General features: G+C 42.9%; 1 protein-coding gene across 5 annotated transcripts in view; it reads right to left on the bottom strand.

The window, feature by feature from the left end:
- Nucleotides 1-13: 13 nt before the first annotated feature.
- radil (Ras association and DIL domains) overlaps nt 14-24,858 on the bottom strand; it is a 29,309-nt gene continuing 4,464 nt past the window's right edge. Inside the window, exons 2-22 of one of the 5 annotated variants that reach the window (XM_030430485.1) lie at nt 24,752-24,839; nt 24,615-24,633; nt 24,361-24,475; nt 23,034-23,538; nt 19,989-20,096; nt 18,571-18,686; nt 18,288-18,464; nt 16,461-17,160; nt 15,501-15,631; nt 14,370-14,407; nt 14,078-14,229; nt 13,787-13,899; nt 13,323-13,439; nt 12,076-12,199; nt 8,783-8,955; nt 7,677-7,827; nt 6,596-6,822; nt 5,692-6,025; nt 4,111-4,250; nt 2,859-2,998; nt 14-2,601 (exon numbers count right to left, since the gene is read on the bottom strand). In XM_030430485.1, the coding sequence (XP_030286345.1) occupies nt 2,502-2,601; nt 2,859-2,998; nt 4,111-4,250; nt 5,692-6,025; nt 6,596-6,822; nt 7,677-7,827; nt 8,783-8,955; nt 12,076-12,199; nt 13,323-13,439; nt 13,787-13,899; nt 14,078-14,229; nt 14,370-14,407; nt 15,501-15,631; nt 16,461-17,160; nt 18,288-18,464; nt 18,571-18,686; nt 19,989-20,096; nt 23,034-23,538; nt 24,361-24,475; nt 24,615-24,625 (3,672 nt within the window). In that variant the 5' untranslated portion in view covers nt 24,626-24,633; nt 24,752-24,839 and the 3' untranslated portion in view covers nt 14-2,501. The remainder of the gene's footprint in view (nt 2,602-2,858; nt 2,999-4,110; nt 4,251-5,691; nt 6,026-6,595; nt 6,823-7,676; nt 7,828-8,782; nt 8,956-12,075; nt 12,200-13,322; nt 13,440-13,786; nt 13,900-14,077; nt 14,230-14,369; nt 14,408-15,500; nt 15,632-16,460; nt 17,161-18,287; nt 18,465-18,570; nt 18,687-19,988; nt 20,097-23,033; nt 23,539-24,360; nt 24,476-24,614; nt 24,634-24,751; nt 24,840-24,858) is intronic. The other 4 variants (XM_030430519.1, XM_030430502.1, XM_030430511.1 and 1 more) reach the window with 4 other exon arrangements.

Raw genomic sequence — 24,858 nt, 5'->3', positions numbered from 1 at the left:
CTAGGCAGAGAAATGCAAGTATCCAACAATCTTTATTTTTCAGTACAATCTTTTTTTTTTTTAACAGTATAAATAATGAACAGAGAAGAAGAGACATGCATGAGATCAATGTCATACAAACTTTGAAATGGACCAAAATTTTACTGCAAGGAAATGAACAGAATCAAAAGTTGAGAGCAAAACAAAGCTGATGGAAAAAAAAGAAACAATGTTAAGACTGACATTTTTGTCATTGTGTAAATAACAGGAAAAATAACCAACATCACTGTCGACATTAACGCTGATATGTCAATATTACAGGACAGTGAGTGGGTTTGATACTTCTCCTTTTCTGAAGTTTGGGCCATCGCCTGACAAAACAGGCTGAGCATATTTATTAAATCTTACAGACTGAACAGATTCAGCGATAATGAAAATAATCATATTTTCAGCCCCAGTAAACATCAACCACAGCTGCCCTGCACTCCTTCGGTACACTGTGACAGCCTCCTCCTGGCTTCTCTCTGCTCAGGGAGTCAGTGAACGTCTACCTGCAGCTGTGAGATGGTTCCCTCTTTCCGCAGAGGGACTGATCACAGGCTGGCAGAGGGTCACTGCCCCTGAGATGGTGATCCAGAGCGTCCCAGGGGAGCGCTACAGAGCTGAGGTCAGAACTGAAGGCCAGGCAGAATAAAACTGATTAGCAGAGCATTTTTCCCTTTTTGAAATAGGGGCTTTATACAAGGTGACCTGTTACTGTTCAAAGCTGAACCTCCTTTTTAAAGGGTAAGTACAGCCAAATTACATAAAACATGTTCTGTCAGGTATCTAGCTGAGCAGGTAGTTTTGGTTTTACTGGTCGAGATTTTTAGATATGCCTCTGAGATTTCTGCTTCCACCTCAATATGATGGAAGTTAATGTAAAGTTATGGTTTTGGGCAGTATTGCAAATTTACTTACTTAAAAAAACATCATATTCTTTCAAGAAAAAATGTCCCCGTCACTCTGGATAACCTAGCAGTGATTCACTGGTTCTACTTTCTATCAAAAAATAGTCCCTTTAAAAAATCGTAGAGGTCAGCAGACTGAAGACAACTTCCTTCTCAAAACGTGATTTGGCGGTACTGTGAACATCCGCAAACTAAATTCCATCACCTTCATTTAAGGCTGCCTGATATGGGGGAAAACCTGACATCGACATATTTTATAAAAAAAGTTCTGTATCTTTCACCAGATAACTTGAAAAGCTCATTTTTAGAGGCAATGCACATTAAAACAAATATCTGCTAATGCTCAATACCACTAGAAGAAAAATAAAGTTTTTGTAATTTGGGTGGAGTTACCCTTTCAACAAAAGTCCTGCTAATGACACAATGTGATGAGTTATATACATGTTCATAAAACTTGAAACTAATAACATTTCAATTTAAAAAACACAACCCATGACAGAATAATTCTCTCATTCTAGAAAACATTTCCTTTTTTTCCATCAGAAGGTTTCAGTGTTTACGATTGAGTGGTTCCCCAAATGCAGTTTTCTCTTTTGAATGTCAGACCGATACGAGACCGAGTGTTAAATATTTACAAACAACTATTTACACCTCTTAATAACCAGGTACGTACAGCAAATATTCACAACAAAACTGGTTTGTACATGCCAGGATTGTGCATCAGAACCTCTGGAGTGAAGCGTTTATGATCCGGTAGTTAATTAACAACAGCTGCACATCACCTGTGCATTAAGAGTTCACCTGTGTATAGGAGGTAAAAGTCCAGAGGTGAGGTTCAATGAGCTGTGTGTCTTGACATTCTTGAGCTGGCTTCCTCTGCCTCGTCCAGTACAAAGGTCAACATTCATACACAATTGTTTTGGGGGGTTTTTTTGGAGCAGAAGGTGGTGGTGCTTTGGGAGCTGCTGACAAACGGGTCTATAAAACATTCCACTCTAAAAGCAAAGTGTAAGACATCCCGCCTCCACCGAGGCTGTCGCAAGATGTGTGACTGCAAATGCTTTTAGAATTGTACATTTGTCTGAGAGGTGGGTAGCTATGCAACCATGCTACTTAATGTCTTAAGTACTAATACAAATTGTTCTAAAAACAGGTGGAAAAAGTCCAGTGTGTGCGCACGCTCCAAGGACTGATAGGAGAGAAGCTACTGTGCTTTGAAACCACATCAGACTGCATACTGGCTGGGTAGACCTCGCCCACCTCAGACGCTGATTAATTAGGCAACTTTCCTCACAGCGCATTCCTTTGATATCGCCGTGGGTTACGGATTCTGTCTGTCGCACAAACCCAGCAGGAGTCAGCGTGAGGTGAAGCAGGTCTGGCAGCTGTGGAGTGGAGTCGTGGAGCGTTATCTCCAGTTTGAGTGCTTGGCTTTGTGCTGTTGTAGTTTTCACATTCATATTTCATTTTGCGTATGAACGCGTAGGGGGGCGGTGTGTGTTTGTGTGTACCCTGTTCACCAGCGCACACATGTGTATCCCTCGTCGTCTCGCCGTCCTACCTCAGAGGTGGTCAGCACGAGGAGGCACTAATCTTCTCTGAGACGTCGGGGTCGGATTTGGCTACCAGGAAGCGTAGGCGACCTCCTCCCAGACGAATCAGATCCACCGCGCTGCGAGGAGCACACAGGAGGAAGTAGGGGGGAGAGAGACAGGAGTCCAGTTACACGAAGCTCAGCAGAGACAGAGTAAGGATGAACCAATCAATCAAAGTAATCAGTTGAGTCAAGAGGCTGACAGCCATGGGTATAATTAACACTGTGGGACGAAAGCTCACTCTGCCATCAATGTCAGTATCACTCAGTAGTATCATTTATCTCCACCAGCACACTGTTGGTCACAAACAGCAGCAGTGGAACGTCGTCTGTACCTCTGGTAGTCTGCTCCGATCAGGCTGGTCCCGTTCACAGCCAGGATGCGATCTCCGATCCTCAGTCTGCCGTCGGAGGCAGCGGGTCCGTCAGGGATCAGAGTCCGGATGTAAATGCCTGGAGCGTTGAGAGGAGTGTGCTGCAGAAGGGACAGGTGTTACAGTATGTGCAGTGTGTGTGTGTGTCCATTATTCAGCTGAGCATACAAATACATCAGTGCCAATTTAAATACCACTGATTTTGTTTCTAAATAGCTGGCAGGCGTTTTCTTAAAACTTCGACTGGACACCTGAAACGTAACGATCAGCTGTAGGATGCCCAGACTACAGAGACTTAATGGTGCTGTAGCTCTGTGTGATGACCAGCTTTGGCCCACTTTGAGTCGCTCTCAACAGTATAACCGTCGCTAAGGTTTGATAAACTGCAGGTAGCCGTACTGAGAGTATGTCTGCCTCATGCTGTGTTACCACTGAACTCCTGCAGGTAAACGAAGAGTGTAAGGTGAGGTAACCCAAAGCTTATTAAATGCTTAAAAAACATCAACTGATTATCAAAATTGTAGGCAATTGAGAAATTAACAAAAATGTAACAACTCTTTTCTTTAAGTGTTTAAGAGGCTGTTTTATAAGCTTTATTATCACCACTCATTTACATTGTAGTGTTTTTTGGCCGTCACCATTGCTTTTGTATATCAGGACTCCTCATTGTGAATATCAATGTTGTGATATGACACTTAATTTTATCAGAGTGCTGTAATATTGGGATAATGGTTGACCTTATGTCAGGCTTTGTTAAAAGAACAATTAAATACGTTTAAAACTGTCAGAGTAATTGGAAAGAATGATAAATAAAACTTTTTTTGTCCACATAATTGTTTCATGAGGGAAATCTTACATTGCTGAGGGGCAAAACTGTTCTGTGAAGAATGTAATAAACACATTATAATGTAGCTTAAAGTCAACAAGAGTGATGATGAGGTGTCAACGACTTTAACTCCTGTGAAGCATCCGTAACTAGATGACAGCACAAATAAATAAATTAACTTGTTGGTCAGCACATCCACATTTACAATTATTTGCATTAATAGTAATTCCCAAATATTCCATTTTGTACAGACATAGCTCAAGAATCTGGCCTCAGTGTCACTGTAGCTCCAACATGTTTCTGTTTTATAAATAATAAAGACAGAACCACACTGCTGGAACCTGGACTGACAGGTAAGATGCAATGGGAGATGTGTTTTCTACTCACCAGGCCGTCTATGAGTCCCATGCCCAGTCCGTAGGGTCCCTTGTCCAGTTCCACTACAAACACCACACACAAGTCATCAGGAAGGGGAGGGGCGCCAGGGGAGGACACAGGGAAAGGAAACTCACACCCACTAATACACCCTGCAGAGGACACGGACACGCAAAACCACAAAAACACACCCACACACGCACAAACACACACAAACACACACACAAAGGGTCTCGCTATGGGGCTGGACAAACATCGGAGGTCTCACTGTGCAGAGGACACACACACACAGATACTGAGACGCATGCAGCTAATCTGACACACAAACATGTGCTTCTGTCTGGAGCCTGCAGATGTCACACTTAATACACCGACAGACTGAACGGGAGGAGAGAGAGCCGTCATGTGAGAGCTGCAGGTTCTACTACAGAACTGAACAAAGTGCAGAGTAAAAGCTGCATTCATCGATTTTTGGCCTCCAGAGGCGACAGACGAACTCAGATATAGGTGAAACTGATATGATCAGTTTATAAAGTTGTTGTGTTTTACATTTTGTCAAACAATTGTTTGGTTACACATCCAGTGGACAGAGAGATGAACGTATGTTTAATATGAGCTCTTGTTTGCTCTGGTTGAGCCTTTAGACTCATGAGAAAATTTAGCCGGGACAACGGCTATTTGCCAAATTTAATTTCCTGCCAGTTGATGCTCGACAGCCATCACACAGCAGGCTTCAGGTGTGTTTGCATACGACAACTGCTTGCTGCAGCTGTGCACTGAGGCCGAATCAATCAGTAGATCAGTAGATCAGGGTTTTCCCTTCCTGTCTAAAACGAGTCATCTTTGCACATGTATAAGCACACAGATCCATCTGTTGTATTGTAATTTCTATTTGAATGAGGTGTGCCACAATATCTCCATACTCCTGATATCCAAGACATTAAAACATTTAATGTTTAATGTGATCTGAATAATCAAGCAAAGACGTTTGGCCTCGTGGATCTTTTGCTCATGAGTTCCTCTGGGCGCCTTTTTACTAGTAATTAATGGTAATTATTCTTTCTGTACAGACTCTCTCCTCCCTTCACTCATATTCTGAGGGTCATTTATTTACCAAAAAAAGACACAAGACACACAATACACAAAGTTGTATATATTTGATTGTTAGCATTTTTTAAAAACTTGGCTTAACTTAACAGCTTATTTTATCTTTGTATTACTGATCAGTGCAATTGTTAATAAAAATGTGCCTTTTTTTTTAGGGAGTTCCCATCAGATTTAAAATGTATGAAAATTTAAAAAAAGGTAACCAGATCTTTTTTTGGAGGAAGGAAGTTAAATCTGTGAATCCCTAATATTGTGTATTATTAACTGCAAGGTTTCAAAGTCATGCTGTACATTCAAGGTGGACAAAATGACAGAAACACCACATACAATGTGATTTAGTGCAACAGCCCTACAAATACCCACAACTTTAAAATGTCTCTGATTGAATAGTGCTGATTTTTAAAAGGTCATAGATGTTGGTGTCCAATCTCCTCTACTGCTCATGTGTTCCTGTTATTGTGTCCACCTGTATGTCACTCAGCCTACCCTCCAGTCCGTTGGTGATGAGTCCGTTGGTCTTCTTACATTCTGCCACAGCTCTGCTGCTGCAGCCGTTGGTCTGGGTGGTGGAGCCTATGATTGGCCCTCCTCCTCCTCCTCCTCCCTCTGGGTAGAGCGGGGTGTTGGGAGGGGTCAAGAGGCAGGACGGGTCTGGATTTGCTGTCCGAGGGTGGTGGATGGTGCCGTTCCTTCTGAGGCTGTGCGTGTGTGATTGGCCTGGCGGTCTATCCCGGCCTCTCTCCTCTACCGTCTCCGCTGTCACCTCGTCCCCGGGACCTCCGGAGCGTGGGCTGCTGTGGGCCGGAGGCAACAACTCCCTCTGTGTCGGGATCGAAAAGAAAGACTTCAGAAGGCAGAATGAAGTCCAAATCGAGGATCCAAGGCTTAGAAAATGGAAGGCAAATGAGTATTCTTGTAACCACTGAAAAAACGTTGTTGGTGCAGTATTTAAAAAAAATCTTTGTTCAGATTAAAATACCTTTGAGATGCCGTTTTTATTTGACAGATTTACCGTTTGACATATCTGTGAATGCATGTGTGTTTCTGTGGGTATGTGTACATCTGAGGGTGCAGTAACACTGGGGATTATGGTCTAGTCGGCCGTTCCCACTAATTAGACAGCCTAAAGACTAATCAGATTAACCGTGATTTAACCATGTCTAGGTTTCTGTGAGTGAGTGTGTGTATGTGTGTGCGGCTTGGCTAGAGTAGAGGGTTTTTGTCTTTCATTTATGGGATTATGAAGAACTCCTCAACAACCACAGCTGCTGAGGCACATGGCCGGGATTACTGCTAGGTGTGTGCATTTGACGGTGTGTGTGTGTGTGTGTGTGTGTGTGTGTGTGTGTGTGTGTGTGTGTGTGTGTGTGTGTCTCTCTCTCTCTCTGACCTGAATGTCGGGCCAGTCAGCTGTGTTGGTTCCGTTGGAGTGTGTGTGCACGCTGGGAGTGTTGGTGTGTGTCTGCGTCTTGGTGCGCAGCCCCCACAGGTAGTGGCGGACATAGAGCAGCTGTCTGTAGATGCTGTCTTCTATACACTCGCTGTCCAGGTCCACTCTGAAGCCGGCGCTGGGAAGCACTATGGGAGGGTGGTTCTCGAAGCTCTCCAGGAGGTCCACTAGACACAAACAAACTGGTGTGAACTCATCTACACACATGTGCACCAGTAGAAGGCCTGATCCAGGATCCCCCCGTAAGCCTGTCACTCTTTCTGTTCTGCAGCTGTCGCATTAAAAACTAATTCAGAGAAATTTAGAGAACTTCTTATCCGGGTTTTTGAGAAAACCTAAAAATGTCAAGTGGAGTTCTCAGCTTAAAAACAGGATACTGTGACATTTATCACCAGTGTGCAGGTACAAGCTCATAATCATGTCACAATTATACAAGAATATTATGGGCATCTATGAAGGTGGGCATGCAGACACCAGGAGGAGAAGCCAGTTCCAACAAGGTTGTAAGATACAGCAAAGTTCAGACAGAAGTAGGATCAACCTCAACTGTCAATAAAGAAATAACAGAGCATCACAGTCTGGATAAAACCAGTCAGGCACAGTAAACAATGATGACAAATCACCGTATTTATGTCCCATTGACTGTAAATGTGATATCCCATATGACGGATCAAAAGCAGGATACTGCACATGCAAACATATCGATCCTGTCCGCTCATCACAAATAGCAAACTGCCTCCAGAATGTGAAATAATGCAGTCTGACACTGACTGCAGCAGATTCTATGTTCTCATTCATTTGTAATCGTTTGTGCTCAATCTCCACCTTCATCCTTGAGGACGAACCGTGACAGATGACCTTTACCTAAAAGCTCTGAATACTCTCACAGTGAAGTTGTTAAAGGTAAAACACATTTCTGAGTGGAGGGAGATTTAAAATATGACTGTAGATTTTGTACCTACAGACTAAACTGTCACATGACTCAACAAAAAAAATAAACACTATAAGTTCACGCATGTACCTGTTCTGTATATATACGCCTCGTCCTCACTGCTGGGCTGCCATGCTGGGACGGGGCCGATCTCGGCAGTGAGCTGGTACTGGGTGAGAATCCTGTGCAGCTGGACGGGCTTCAGAGTCGGGTGCTCACTGGACAAAGCTCGCCAACTCACCTGCACGCGGAAGAAGAAGGAAGAGGAGAGATGAGGTAGAAGTCCAGGTGGGTCTTTTGTGTTTTGTTTTGTTTTTACAGCCAGGTACAGAAGCCCTGAGGGGCAGGTGACAATTTTAAAAAAGTCGGATCTAAATAGTTTTCTTTCCTGTGATAAGACTTGAAAACGTATTTTTCCTTAATTTTTTTTCCATCCGTGAAAATTTCTAGAGAAACATTTTTCCCGTGTGTGAAACTCACTCAACTTTTTTAATACCGAAAAGAAAAAACAACAACTTTCGTCCATTTTCACACATGTTTTCATGGATGGAAAAAAAATTAAGCAACTTAAATAAAAAGATTATCATGGGAAAAAAAATTCAGCAGTTCTCACGTCATAAACACAGGAGAGAAAACAATTAAGATCAGACTTAGAAAAATGGATCACCAGAAAAAGTCTTCACTTGTCCTTCAGGGCTTCCGTAGGCCAAACGATCACAGAGCCAATAAAAGCTTTCCTGTTCTCTGTTACCTCTGTCTGGTGTGAAGGCCTGCAACTAATTATCATGACATCAATGACTATAAAATGCCAGAACATGGTGAAAAATGTTGTGTTCCCAAAGACAAAGAGGACGTTCATAAAATTCATTTTCTGGCCAGAATCCAAAGATATTCAGTCATAAAGGAGGAAAGAAACCAAAAAATATTCACATTTAATCAGAGAATTGTTATTTCTTTTTTCTTTAAAAATTACTCAAATGGTAATAGATTATCAAAATAGTTGGTTATTAATTCTAGCGGTTGACAACTGATTGATCAATTGTTGTAGCTTGATGGACGACTACATGAGTGAGCGTCTAAATGGCAATTAAACTTGTATGTTATCTGAATACAGTAAACTACTGCAACATAATTAGTGCTTGTGATAGATGGTGTGTGTGTGTGTGTGTGTGTGTGTGTGCGTGCGTGCGTGGTACCTGTGTGAGCTGCTGTGGGGGCGTGGCCAATATGGACACGGTGCTGTTGAGTTTGGTGAAGAATTTGTCAGCCAGATGTCCCAAACCGGACCTGCTCGCCCACTCCATGACCATCCGCAGACAAGCCTGAATCTGCAGCACCTTGGAGCGCTGGAACCAACCCCGAGATGGACCTGCGAGCGCGCACGCGCGCGCGCGCACACACACACACACACACACACACACACACACACACACACACACACACACACACACACACACACAAAGTGAGTGGATATTTCATCAGAGAGACTGCAGTGGATTTCTATTCTTGGACGTGCGTGTGCCTGAGAGAGAGGCAGACTAAAACGAGATTACTTTTCGTTTCTGTGCATGTGCGTATGTTGTACATCAATATAGACGATCATTCTAAAATAAGTTAATATTGAAGTCACTGAAACTGAAATAGCAACAGCCAGCGGCTGCCTACTCCTTGCTGAATACAAATGTTCTGCTGCAGAGGAGCTCAGCTGACTGGGTTTGTGTTTTACCGCACAACAAACCAGCACACAGGCTGCATTCCTCCCTCTGTGTAATCCTTTCTTTCTCTGTCACATCAGACAGCTGAAAGGAAGTTTTGTGGCGAGTTAAGCAGGCGATAACTTTAAATCTAGCATTTATCAAGATGGCATCCAGTAGTTTGTCAATCTGTCGTCCCATTACCTCACTGCAGCTATAATTCCCTTTTAAGCTTTCTGAAATACCCCCCAATGTGAGGTAATGTGGTTTGGTCCAAACAATGACAAACAACTGGACTAGAGCCGAGTATCACTTTAGATTTTCTTCAACGATACCAGAGTTTCTATGCAGATGACAAAGCAATATTTTTCGTTGATATCTAGATTTTTGGTAATAATTTAGGGATTACATAATGTGTGTTTATATTATACTGTTAACTGTCATCTAGTTTATGTAGGGCTGCAATTATTTATTTTTCCCATTATTTAATTAATTGTTTGAATTATCTAATAAATCAATTTCAGAAAATCTAAGGTGAAATCTGCTAGCTGCTTTATTTGACCAACAGTCGAAAAATATAACAGAGTTCAGGCTTACAAACAAATACAACCACCCTGATTCTCAAAAAGCTGCGTAAAACAAATAAAGCAAAACATGATAATTGATTCCGTTTTAAACATGTTTGGACAGGGACAACAAATGACTGGGAAATTTGTGGGATTGTATCATGACTGGAAATAAAAGGGCCCCAAAAAGCCTTAGTTACACATGATTGTAGACAGGATTTTACAACCATGGGCTCAGGAACACTTCGTAAAACTGTTGTCGGTAAACACAGTTAATTTGCAAATGACTGTTCTGATCTAATTTATGTTTTCCGCCAAGTACTTTTTAACTTTTTTGATTCAGGGTTGGAATAGAAAGATGTGCATCAGCTCATTTTAGAAAATACCACAAGGAAATATTTGGTACTTTTACTACAAAAACTGCCTTCAAATAATCATTACTTGTTTCTTCTACTAAGAAATTCAATGTATCTATTTAACAACATAATCAATACACTTTTCATTTAACAAAGTAAGTTTCCGAAGTCCAGTATTTTTTCAAAAAGGAAGTGTCAGATACACGAGCCAAAATAAACAGTATATTACAGATGCAGATATTAGGAAGTAAAATATTCTGACAAATCAATAAATTGGCCATTGCACTCTAATCTCTATATATCTGTCAGGCTTTACTTTAGATGCAAAAAGTAAGTAAGTACGTAAGTTAAGAGCGCCATCGTCAGCACAACAAAATACATTTTACTAAAATTAGGAGCTAAGAATACGTTTAAAGTGCCTCAAGTGAAAATATAATGAATCCGATCAGACAATCAATTCCAATTTTGGCACTTGACAGTTCACAATACTTTGAGATACAGACTCTTTTTGGTCGGCGATGAAAACTAAACTCTCTCCCTGCGATTTAGACAAGACAGGAAGATTCATTCAGACAATAAACTGACAGCACTGTGTGTAGACATTTTACACACACACATTACCCTTCAAATTTTCTGCCATATGTTTTGGATACACACACACACACACACACACACACACACACACATATGCACACACTCCCCTCTGTAATAGGCTTATGTCTAGGCATACAGTAATCTATGTGCAAGGCATCGCAAACAGACGAGACATCACTTAACCTCTTAACCAAAGTGTCATAATGCCTCACAGCAGCTGGTTTACATACATACACACACAAACTCCCCTTTAAATGCAGAGGAGCCTTCGTACACTCTCAAACAAACCGTCCCGATGACAAAGAGCCATCCATTCAAAATCTGTTTGCAGGGTGAAAGCTGTCAAACAAACAACAATCATACAAATCCACGATGGAGCAGAGCGCCTGCACCGTATTACATCTTGTAATCTTGAATTTCCCTGATCAGGTTTTCTTCCTGAGACGCCACAATATCAAGCAAACAGCGTGCGAGCGTTCGTGTGTGTCTGTGTGAGTTGCAGAGCGCCCAGTGCCAACGTCAGCGTTACCTGCTATAAACTCGCTCTGCTGTTACCATGGACACCATCAGCGGAGAAATATAAATGAGCGACGAAAAAAAAAAAAAGCGGAGCGAGGTAGAGGGGAGAGAAAAGCCAGACAGACGGAGAGAGGGAGGTGGAGATGAGGTGGGGGACAGGGGGAGCCTCTGCATGAATATAAAAGGTGTTTCTCCTTCTCCCTTTGCCAGACATGTGATCTCTGCTGTCTCCAGCGCCTAATGAAGACATATGGCGTGTGCGTGAGTGTGTGTACATGTGGCTAAAGATACAGAGGCAGGGTGTGGAGAGGTAGTAGTCGGACACATGGATGTACCCGGCGGTAAATGACTGCTTTCTGTATTTAGAAAAGGTAATAGACTATTAGCAAGGTCATCACAACAACTGAGTGGCCTTCCAGCACTTTACCCTTCACTCTGCCCTTTTCCCCTCTTCCCCCCCACCCATCCTCTATCTCCTCTCGCTCGCCTCCAACCAATCCCACCTCTACTCTTCTTTGTCTCACCCCCTGACGGCCAGATGGGAGGAAGGAAGGCAAGGAGGAGGAGGAGGAGGAAGAGGAGGGGGGGAAACAGAATGCAGATAGGCGAAGGGCATTGAGGACAAATCTGGGTTAGTCACTGTCAAAATGCTGACAAGGACACAAGGACACTCGCTCACACACACTCGACGACAACTGTACAAACCCTGGGGGAGGTCTAATGGATGACAGAGTGTGAGCGTGCGTGCTTCTCGCCCTACCTTTGTCCATTAGCTGGTTAAAAAGTGACACGTTGGAGAAGAAGAAGAGGTAAGCAAACATCTGAGCCTGGATCTCCGGGTGGACCTGGTAGCCCTGCAAAAGCTCCTGGCCATTCTGAAAAACCTGCACACGCATGCAAATATACTGTTGTTATGAAAAGACACGTCTGTGCCTCTATTGTTGCTTCAGTCTATCTAAAAAGGACAAAGACTTTATATATTATCACATATATTCCAGATCAGCAGTTTCATCTCTTCGTTGAAGCTTCGTAACCTTTACTGTTCAAAATACCACTAAATTAAAATATTGTAGTTTTAACAATTCACAAAGGTTCACCCTGATGTTTTCAGTATCTTTTGAAACTTCTTTTAAATTTAATATAAAATGAATACATTCTGTGGGTTTGAACAAAGTTTGGCTGCACATATCAGCCAGAATTAAAGCAAATATCAGAAAAGTTTCTAACAAATAAGAGTAACAAAAAAGTCTAGAATAGAAAAATACGTGGTAATGACGTGAGTTTGACTGGCTTTGACCTTTGCAGATACTTGTCAGCTCATATGAGACAATATGTCTTGCTGCGTGAAGCAGAATAAAGAAAGGTGTCAACAGTCGGCTCCACTGTGTCATTTTAGAGGAAAATTCCCCCTTCAGTGTGTTCGACAGAATAATTTAGACATGCTGCTGACGATATGCTGATTAATTTCCCTGTCTTATAACCAGGTTTATAAACAGAATATGTCATGTTATATTATCTATCTTCTACTTCCTGTTTGTCCAATAAACTATTTGAAATGAAGTTATGAGATTGATCAAAAAAAAAAATGTGTCAGTTTTTCTGATATTTGTCTCTGGTTTTGCGTCAGAATTATTTAAAAACATTCAAACTCCATCGTTCATACAATTCTTTTCAGAATTTTTTGTTGTGATATCAATCCGCATTCTTTATGTCTCTAGTCTTCTTCTATACTTAGATAATGTTTCATTTCATATTTGTTAACTACACTGACAAACACAAAGTCTGCACTCAAAGTCATGTTTCCTTTATTGGTACTTTACTTCAATTTTCGGCTCTCATTTAACCCAATACGACCGAGGTGCTCGATATACTTTTTGTCGGAAAAACCCCATTATGCACAAAAGATAATCCAAAGCAGAGTTGGCAATGGGGAAATTTAGAAAAGACATAATTTATCAAGATATCTGGTACTTATATATCTGAACTACATACAAAATATGTGCTTACCTGCAGGACCCTGCGCACAGGTTCAGGAAACCCTACACCTCCTTTCCAGCATGGCTCAGAGCTGTCAACTGGGAATGGATTACAGTCCAACAAACCTGGCAACACTACATAAAGAGCCTGGACGGACACACACACACACACACACACACACACACACACACACACACACACACACACACACACACACACACACACACACAAGATGATGTGTGTGATCTGAAATTGCAGATTAATTTCTAATTTATTCATATTCATATCCCATCTAGTCATTCATTGTGTGTGTGTGTGTGTGTGTGTGTGTGTGTGTGTGTGCATGTGCGTGCGTGCGTGTGTGTAACGACTCAATCAGTTCGTCTCTGTGAGTGAGGACTGTTATCATTCATCGAGCCCCGTTTTAAAGTCGAGATTAAAAAAAACATCTCATTCATTAAGAAGATGGCACCGTTGCCGCGGTGACAGATTACCTTGGTGACATAGTAGACACATTGCTGGAAAGTGTACATGATCACTTCTTCCAAGATAGTCATTGCCTCCTCATTGGCTGATATGGTCGCCGATAGCAATGACTCCTTTGACCCTAGACACAGACGACAGAGATGGAGGCGTAGTTAAGAGATATATGGTGAGAGGGAGGGATGATGTAGCTGTATCTGTATCTACTGTATGTCAGTGTGAGTAATGACTCTTCAGCCAACTTGTTTCCACACTCATCATTTAGAATGTGTGTGTGTGTGTGTGTGTGTGTGTGTTTGTACCTTGCAGAGTCTCTATGCTGTGTGTGTACGCTGGGGCTCTTTGCTGTATAAAGTAGAGGATCTCGATGGAGTTTGACATCCAGAAGAAGATGGTCTGCAGGTCCGGGATCAAGTCTGAGATACTGAGCAGAGACAGGGAGGCCGGGTCCTGGCTACACACACAAATACACACGCACACACACACACACAAACGCACAGTGGAGGGTTAAACATACGTAGACATACTGACATACAAACTTTAAAACAGTACATGAGCACACATGCTCTCATTCTGTTGGAAAGTGATACTCACTGCTGAGCTTGCTTCTGAGCCAGCTCCTTTGTCTTCTCCTGCAAGGCGCACACACACACACACACACACACACACACACACACACACACACACACACACACACACAGCAATTAAGTGCTCATTAAACTTTTAAGATGTGCGTAGGAGAACCTCACTTCACGATGCTATCACTAACCTGCGGGAAGAAATACCACTATCATAGTTACAAAACCAAACACACACACACACACACACTGTTGGTAATTTCTTCGTGTCCCATTGAGATGAATATTATAACACCTCTAAGTATAACATGAACCCTCCTTTTCCTGCAACACCTATTTTTGAATAAAACATTTCAGTAAAACAAGGCAGGCTGCAGCACATTCTGGGTTTTCTGCAGTGTTTTATGTTCGCGGTGGACCGCCTCGTCTGAACCCACCTCTGCTAACATAAAAACTTTATGTTAGTCTTTATTAGAAATAAAACATAAACCTTCAGGGGACAAGTAAAGAGAAGCCATTGCAGCAAACACCGATATATTTAAAGAAAGCTCGTCGTCTCCTGACTAAACGAAATGCCTCATGAGATGCTTCAGGATCTGTGTTTCTTTTTACTTCCGCAAAACATTTTCCTGGTGAAAAAAACCTGATAATTACCAGATTTTGATGACAAATAACAAGCTATAGCCAAGTGGCCTTTCTGATTTGATGTCAAATCACATTAGATTCAGTATATTGATTATTTCCAAAGTTCGATATACCTTTACCAAACTCACTCAAGTTAGTAGGGCTGAAACCTCAATACTGTTAGAATCATTTCAGAGTGTCAGCGGGATCAAGTATCAAAAATTGTTCATCGAAACTGACAGCGAAAGTTGTTGAATATTAGATTGTTGCAAATTAACATTCTGTCCATTGACTGACTGTTTCAGATGTTCATACGTGGCTGATTTTCATCTTCGTTCCTAAACTTTGTCGATGGTGGAACAGAATATCGTGCGTGTAATACAGTACAAAACATGTGATATCTGTTTAACTATTCACCTGACCCAACATGGCTGACCTGCTTCTCTCCACATGAGGTCATCTTAGGCAGAGACCAGAGTACAGACAGACAGACAGACAGACAGACAGACAGACAGACACTTACCCAAGCGATGGTCTGGATTCTTCGGACGATCTTGAGCAGCAGTTTTCCAAAACTCCCAGGTGGGAAGTTTGAGGCAGAGTGTTGTATGCACAGACACAGCAGGTAGGCAGGCGTCAGCTTATGGTCGTCTCCTGTGAGGGAGTTTAAAGGGTGAGCTCATCAAAGATATGAAAAAAATGCATCGTTCTCATTAGGTGACATCTATGTGATCACGCAGCTAAGAGAGTACAAAACAAAACAGCTCCTATGAAAAGAGCAAAGTAACAGGGAGCCTGACTGCAATGAGAAGCTGCTTTTCAAGGACACTTATTATTGTATAAACCTCAACTACAGAAAAAACTGCTAAATATATTGTGTTTCTCTCAGGAAACAGAATGTTTAAGGGTCTTTCACCTTTTTTTTTTATAAATACTAATACCAAATATCTGTGTAGTGATGTGTACAGGTCTAGCGGAACTAAGTAATAAATATGAATTACAACCTGAGATAATTTTTCGCCTGTCTTAATGTATTACATTTCCTTTTTGCCATTTTTATTTGCATTCAGCTGATCTGTACTGCGAGCGTGCAGTCGTCCCTTCTCCTTTAAAGTGTGTATTATCTTTTGAATGAGCTGCTGTAGTTGCTTGTGACTTCCGTTCGCTGCAGGCGTCAATGTTTTCCCGAGCACATATTCCAGGACGCTTTTAGATTGGATGCCGGGACTGACTTGCAATAGATTGCAGCATGAGCTCGGAAAATTACATCACTTTACTGTAATGCGGCCCCTTTACAGCAGGAGAACACAACACTGATGCTGTATCACAAAATAAGGATATCCAAAAACTGAGACGATATATAGTCTCACATCATGACAATGAGATAATATCGATGTATTGCCCAGCCCTACTAGAGGTGATAATGTAAAAACATTTCAACATACAAGTGAAATAAATTTAGACTGTAAATCAGAGGACAGACCTCCAGGTTCTATGAGAGACACAATCCTGTTCAACAGCTGGTCTTCGTGCGTCTGGTCAAACTCCAGCTGTAGCCTTCGTTTCTGACCTCCTCCTCCTCCTCTTCCTCCTCCTCCTCCTCCTCCTCCCCCTCCTTCCCCTCCCGACAAACTCAGCGGTACTCCTGCTGCTGTCCCCCCGCTGCGAGCTTTCAATAGGTGAGGTTTGAAGGTGCGTCTGACTGCCGGAGCACTCAACACCTGCGCCGATCTGTCCTTCAGCACAGACCCACACATCTTACAAGTCTGAGCCCCGCCCTCTCCCTCCTCCACCCCGACATCGTAAAGCTGCCCAAGGGAGCGAAGGCGTGCCAAGGTCTGAGCAGGCAGAGGCTTAGAGCCCGCGGGGTCCTTGTACAGGAAGATGTAATGCGCTCCAAAGGAGAGGAGGTCACCGTGTCGCAGCGTGGTGGAGCGCTCGCAGCGGGAGAAGTTCACCAGGACTGTGGCGTGCAGCACTGGCTCAACGGCGACGCAGAACCGCTGGTTCTCCTCTTCTCCTTTGTTGTTGTTGTTGGCGTGACGACGGGGCGCGGGGACTCGGCGCAGGCGGCAGTGGAGGGGCAGGATGTCGGGGGAGAACAGGCAGATGTTGGGGCGAGCTGATGGAGTCTCCTGACCGACTGTGTGCTGCTCTCTGTTCAGCAGGTACACCAAACAGTCCTGAAACACAAAACAAAAGTCACTTAATTTAAGCTGCAACTAACCTGTTTTTGATTGATTGTTTGGTCTATAAAAAGTCAAAGCATTTTCCCAAATCCAAATACAACGTCCTCAAATGTCTTTTTTTCATAAAGCCAAAGATATTCAGTTTACCGTCATGGAGGAGTAAAGAAACCAGAAAATATTCACATTTTAGGGGCTGGAATCAGAGATATTTGACTTGTTTTTCTACATGATAACTCAGATTTCTGTAATATTATGCGAGAGGGTGGACTCAGCCTTTGAGAGGGTGAGGAGCTCAGACTTCTGGTAGGAGCTCGGAGTAGAGCTGCTGCTCTGCTGTTGATCGGAGCCAGCTGAGGTGGTTCAGGGACCTGATTAGGATGCCTACTGGGCCTGCCTGCCAGGCCCAGTAGGCATCCCAGCAGGCATCCAACTGGGAGTAGACCCCGAGGCAGAACCAGAACTCACGGGAGAGATTATGTATCTCATCTGGCCTGGGAACTCCTTAGTATCCCCAAGGAGGAGCTAAAAAGTGTTACTGGGGAGAGAGACGACTGGAAGCTTGCTAACCACAATGACCTGACCCCTGGTTATTGGTGTTTTTATCCACAGACATAAGCGGACTCTACTTTAATGAAATGGCTATACTTCCTTTACTCTGGGTTTATCATAATTAGGTGCAATCTGTCTATTTGGAAACTGAGGCAACACTCTAAGGTGAGACTTAGCAGAAGTAACCTGAAGAAACACCTGGAGAGGGTTCACGCTGACACTAAGCTAACTGTGAGAAGATGACGTTGCAGGCAAGCAGAAGAGACAGAAGTTGGATTTCTCTGCATCTGCTGTAAAGAAGCCTGAACCACAAGAAGTAGGGAGGTTCACGGGCCTCTGGCGACACTCGAATCACCAGCAAAATTCCTGTCAAAACCACTCGTAAGGTTAGCTAACGTTACCATAGAGACCAGGTTGTGCTGAGGATGAAGTAGCAAAACAACTTCACCCTCTATTTTATAATGCCTCGTTGTTCCTCTGTGATTATTCTGATATAAGTACAAAAATAGAAGTGCAGTCAGAAACACAGGTATATTGGAAGTCATAACACATGTACTTCCTCCATCCCTCACCTGCCGGTTGTATCCCTGCAGCAGCAGGAGGTGAGGGGATTGGTACAGCGAGTGCCTCACCCCTCCCTGACTCCCCTCTTCTTTCCTTCGACCGCTGGACGCTGCCTCACGTTCACGAGCCCTTAAAGGCCCTGGGAGGGTGGAGTAATAACGTTTGGGCTCGTCGCCCACTCCCAGCTGCACACACACAGAAACACACACACACACAAAAGCATTCAGGATTTACAGTCCCATTTAAAATTACAATCAATTATCCTGACGAGGCTTCGGCGTGCGGCCCCACCTGGTTGAGGCTGGTCTCGCTGAGGCTGCGGCAGAAGGATGAGTTGCTGGACCGGGGCAGGGTCAGCGTCCCCTTCGCCCTGTTCCTCTGGAGCTTACGAGCCTGAGCATTAATATCTACAGCGAGGCGCAGAGGAGGAGCAAGAGACAGAACAAGGAGGGAGAGAGAAGGGCAAGAGGGAGGACAGGTGGAGAATAATAAAAAGGAGCAGTGCGGGGAGAGGGGGAGAATTTGGGGACACAGAAGAAAAGAAAGGTAAAATAAAAAGAAAGTACTTAAAGGGACAGTTCTCCCCAAAATTAGGACCACGTAGTGATATCTATCCATATAGATTGTTTTGCCGTGAGTTGCCAAGTTTTGGAGATAACGCAGTAGAGATGTCTGAATTCACTCTAATATAATTACTAACCCAGTTCAAAGAGCCAAGAAATACAAAAACTCAGTAGGAATGTCTTTTACAGAAGTCATGAGCTGGTTACTCAAGATAATCCGCAGACCTTGTTGTACACAGTTTGATGTAAGAACTATTTTCTTTCTACTGAACTACACCTGCCTAACGTATCATCACACTGAATGAAGCGTGTATCTACTCATAGATAAGAGGCTCGTGCTCCTGACAGCACAGGATGTAAACATTAATGGCGTCCTCCACGATATCTGTATACATTGTGATATTCATTCAGCTAATTATCTTGTGTGGCCTGTCCTCTTGTAGAGGTCGTTGTGTGGCTCAAACACCACTTGGCGATGCATCCACCTGCTCAGTCATCCTCCTGCAGCCCCACTCTTCATGTATATTTTAAAATCATGATAATAGTATAATTGCAAAGCCAACGGATTCCTGGAAAGAGACATTTAAATTGTGTTTTCTTTTGGAACTTTGGGCACAGCAGGCCAACCGCCATCTAGTTCCATTAAATTCAGGAGAAGGGAGTCATCTCTACATCCGATATCTCCAAAACTCACACCAAAACATTCGAGATGGGTAATAGCATCACAGGTAAGAGGAAAATATGGATTTTTTCATTTTGGGGTGAACCGTCCCTTTAAATGTAACATGTGCATTGTTAGCATGTTTGTTTGACTCATGAGTGAAACAGCTTCTCAGGCTGTAGTGACACAACAGTCATGTGTGAGCTGATTGAAAACAAAACCAGTCTGATGGAGTCGATGCCGCTGGATGGAGCAGCACATGTGGCTGACGACAGTGAACCTGATGGAGGTGAACGGAGCAGCTCCGCATGACTTGAACTTGAGGCCATGCGATGGCTCACACAGAATCACACACACACACACACACACACACACACTCTCACTGGTTGAATCACTGGCGATATGGGTGGCGCTGGTGACAACGCAGGTAGAGGTGGTCTCCATGGCAATGACAGACAGCCACCCTACCTGAGGCCAGTCCCCACCTTTAGAGCTGGACTGTACCACTCGACCGCACCGCAGGGGGGAGCTCCTGTGTTTGCCCAGCCCAGACCGACCCATTAGAGCCGCCAGGAATTGGGAGGTTTTGGGCCCTACAGCGGGGTGGGGAGGGGTTACGAAGGAAAAACACCCTGACCACCCTCTGAATAACCCCCAATACACACATACACCAACTGCACACCACAAGACGTGCATGCACTGTGGAGCAAAAGAGTCTGTGGTGCTTTAGTGATTCACTGCAGCAGTTAGTAGAAAGAGATACACAGTTAAAGGTATGAGGTACAGGATTTTCCCCTCCAACATATCACTGTCAAATTAGTAAACTATTGTAGTCAAAGTCTGGCCACAGTTTCATTACAAACTAGGGCCAGCTTAGTGCTTTTGTCTGGCTCAGTTGAAGTGTTTTTGTCTCTGATTTCATCATGAATCCAATTTGTATTCCCAGGGGGTTGGTACGTGGGAATGAAACCAGCAGAACTGGGAAGGCAGATTGTATCATTGAAGCTTGATTATACAATTTATTTTGGCCGCGATGCCTTTGTGTAATTAATGAAAATCCTACCGTACCCTTAGAATGTTATCTCATTGTTAAAAAAAAACCAAAAAACGTGTCTAACAATTCACACTTGTGCATGCAAGCTCACAGGAACACCAGGGGAAGAACAAAAAGACAACAAGAGAAAGAGACTCCAGGGTTTGTGAGTTTTGTAAACACTATAACACAAAAGAGAAAAGGTTAGTGCGAAAATGAAAATATGTGTATTAAGATGTATTTGTTAATACGACAGTTCTTTCCCAGAAGGCATTCTTTGCTGTGATAATATTTTTGCGACACAGTTGTGACACTGAAACATCTCTAAGCACAGTAAGGAATGCTTTAAAAGGAGAAGGCTGGTGATAATCGTTATGTTGCTTATTGTCAACAAATCCAATAAAAAGACCAAAACCAACAATAAAGTGATCCCACAAACAAACGAGTATTGTCTGTGCTGCTAAAGCCTGATACAGCTTATTCCTCTGTGCCATAGAGCTCTATTGTCGTCCACATGCTGTTAAAAACACAGCAGTGAGCCACACTGTGCAGTTTATTAGAGTCAAGCCACCATACATAATCCTGCTGTAAATACTACACATAGCACACAGGATGCATATTAATCCACAGTGAAAAGAGTCCTTAACAGACGCTATCCAGTAGAAGTGATGCAAATTTTAGGCAGTTTCTTTAATTGATAGTTGGCTGTGTAAACAATCAGATCAATCATCGGCTAAAGGTGCAACATGGCCATCACACCAGAGTAGTTAGTGATATTTAAGTGTTTGAATCTATTTTGTCTGATCTATTCTGTGAATTTTTTAGTTTTCTGAGATAAAAGTTGTTACGTTAAGTCAAAGATGTTTATGTATTTGTGTTGCATGCTAACCAGCTATCAGTATCAACAGCAACATTCCCAGTCTGGCTAATTGAGCTAAGTAGCTAACAGTAACTACAGTTAGCCGCAGATAGCGCGGACTCTGGTGCTATGCTGTCATTATTTGTTTGGAGTTTTTACAACATACTTATGAGATTAACAAGTAGTTGTATTTTGTGACAACATACTTTTCAATGTCAAAAAATCCTTAATCTGTTCAATGCCAAACAGTGTTTTAACGACAATGATTGACATTCCTATTTAGAATTTATAAGTCTTATTTGAAATAAACAAAAAGAAAACAGTGGAAATAGACACAAATTGACACAAAAAACACAGGAAAAAAGCAGCAACCTTTAGAATGCAAAATAAATCATTGATATGCTAAATATGTGCACAAATACAGGCCCTAAAAAATATTATATTTGTGACACAGACAGTCTGAAGATGTCAAAGAATACAGAGATTGTCTAACTTTGTCTTGGTTTTTGGTCTTTTCATGGGATTTGTTGAAAGAATCTAGAATACACCAAACATATCCTTTTTTCCCTTTTTTTACAGGTTGGTTAATATTATCTTGTGTAATGTACACAAGATAATATTAACCCACTCTTGTGCGCAACAAAAACAAAAAAGAAGGATTGTTGACTGAGTGTCTAGCTACCACAGACGTTGACATGGCAACCAGTAAACCCTGGCATGCTTCATGAGAAATGTTAGTGTGGCTGCAAAGAGCAACGTGTGACTGTGAGGCTGAAAATAGTTTCTCTGTCTCTGAACACTAACTGGGTGTTTATAAATGTCTGGATGTACAAAAGGTGCGTGTGTGTGTGTAAATGGCAAGCTTCATCAATTATCAATCAGTACACCGATCTACGTAAAGGTCACTTCATGTTCCCAGAAGGAAACGGAGTAATATTACTGCATTGCAGATGTGAACTCACAGCAGTGGTTTGTGATGAGTTTGTGCAGTTTGTTTCCAATTGAAGTATATCAGAGAACAGTGTGAATCTCACCTGGAAACTGTAATATCACTTGAGTGTACATAGTTCAGATATGACCCAGTACTGCCTCGTGCAAGAAACGATATCTCTTCACTGTTGTAAGGATGTGTCATTCATAAAAACAGTAGAGTGCCCACATACATCCACACCTTCCGGTCGCACAGGATTCAGCTTTCACTCAATCAATCGACCAGCTGTCCATGCATTTCCACTGCACTGTCTGAGGGCGTGTGTCTGAGTGTGTGTGTCTGAGTGTGTGTGTCTGAGTGTGTGTGTGTGTGAGTGTTCTTTAAGTGCTCAGTTGCACAAGCAAGTCTGTGTGTTTCTAATAAAAACCCCAAAATGAAACACTGTGCTCACAGGACAGCACTTCCACCTAAAAAAACCCCACTGGTAATCACCCAGGAACAAAATCTTCCCTACAAGATAATAACTGTGTCGAAAAGCTCTTGTTCAGCATCTACACACAAACGCACACACACACACACACACACTCACTGCAGAGGAGGTAACGAGCTGTGCTTTTCTGCTGAGTTTGACATGTCAAGAAAGGAAGGGAATTAGACCAGCTGCTGTGTGTGTATGTGTGTGTGTGTGTTTGTGTGCGTTTCCTCACCAGCAGTGATGGTGTCCTTCTCCTTGGCGTTGAGTTCCTCCACCTCGGCTCTCCTGCGCAGCTCAAACCTGCGAGCGTGTCCTTCTCGGGGCTTCCACAGCTCTTGGAGCAACAGCGGCTTCTCGTTGTCCCCCAGCGCACGCAAACATTCAGTTCGCCACCCCGCTCCTCCTATCCCGCCGCCCCCCTCCAGACGCCCGATCACGTCGCACAGGACGTAAGAGTGGGCAGCATTCTTGTTGAGCGAGTAACGCTCGAGCGCCTCTTTGACCAGTTCCTGCGCGCTGGACCGCGGCGTGGCCAGAACGCTCTTGTAGTTGGCACCGGCACAGATTTCGTCTCCAAAAATCTTCAGGACCCCGGGGGCCGAGCTCTGTGTGGAGAGTTCTGCCGGGTCATCTGCCGGTCGCTCTGGGGGTTCAGTCGTCGAGCGCCGGTCCCCACGAGTGTTTGTTCCAGTTTCTACTGGGACACGGTCTCTGTAGCTCAGAGTACGGTACAGCACCTGGTGAACAGACAAACAATACTGAATGTTCTGTCACTTCATCACAGACAGTAAAGATGTACTGATCCACTTTTAGATCTGATCCGAATCTGATACCTTTATCTCCCAGTATAGATACAACTTCCACCCCTTCCATGTTGGCTTCACATACATTATAGTACTGATTATGCTAGATTAAAGCAGTTTAGTAAAGCTCATCCTCAGGGGAACATGATTCTGTGTAGAAAACGTCATGGCAATCTATCATCCAATATTTAACTACACAAAACCACAAAGGTCAACCTCATGGTGGCACTACAGGGAAAGTTAGAGGGTCACAAATGTCAGTGTGATTCATCCTCTGGAGACAATAAATGTCTGTACAAAATGTATCAGTAGTTTCTTTAGTCAGGAACAAAGAAGGAGACTGTGATCTCTACAGTGACCCTGATGACATGGTTTAAACTAAAGGCCTCAAACAATATCCAAGAACAACATCAAGGTCGACAAATACTAATGAATTTAGATATTTTAAAAAAGTAGCAAATAAAACAATAACTAAATAGGTAGCTACATGGCAAGTGAATGTTTTTTAGGATATTTTTTGCAATATAGGTGAACTGATCCTTTAAGTAGAAGAGGGCACAATATGTTATACATCAAATGCAGGTGTTAGCACACTGCCAAGCTCTCACAAAAAAACGTATTAATATTTGCTACAATGTTTGTTCTCATCATTGAATTTGACCTTTATTTAACCAGGTTAGTCTCCTGGGACTAAAAGAGTTCAGACCAAAATTGGAATGTGTATTTTTGTGTGTGTTTTTGTGTGTGTGTGTGTACCTGTGTGAAGGTCCTGCTCTGACGTTTCAGGCGGCTCTTGGACGGCAGGGACATACTGGCCCCGGAGGAAGAACCGTAGAACATGATGCTGCTGTTGGCTTCACAAACTCCACAACTGGTGGACGAAGAAACGCGTTTAAAAACTCTTTACAGGAATACATCGTAAAGGATTCAGATATCCACACACACACACACACGCAGTCATATGAAAAAGTCCATGCATAAAAGGTCACGCAGTTAACTCTTACACTTACTTGTGAAACATTTGTAGATCTGGAAGGTAAAGAAAATCTACTCTAAATCTATTTTGTATAATGTATCGAACATAAACACACCATGATGAATGACAGATATTGTGTGTGTGTGTGTGTGTGTGTGTGTGTGTGTGTACCTTGATGCTGTCAGTACTGTCACACCAGGTGAAAGTTTATAGTTGAGGGTCAGATGCTTTTCATTTCATTTCACTGTCATCTTTCACACTGGAGACGCATAAAGAAA

Source organism: Sparus aurata, chromosome 1 (genome assembly GCF_900880675.1).
Source record: "Sparus aurata chromosome 1, fSpaAur1.1, whole genome shotgun sequence".
Taxonomy (NCBI): domain Eukaryota; kingdom Metazoa; phylum Chordata; class Actinopteri; order Spariformes; family Sparidae; genus Sparus; species Sparus aurata.
This window is presented reverse-complemented; position numbering and strand designations above follow the sequence as displayed.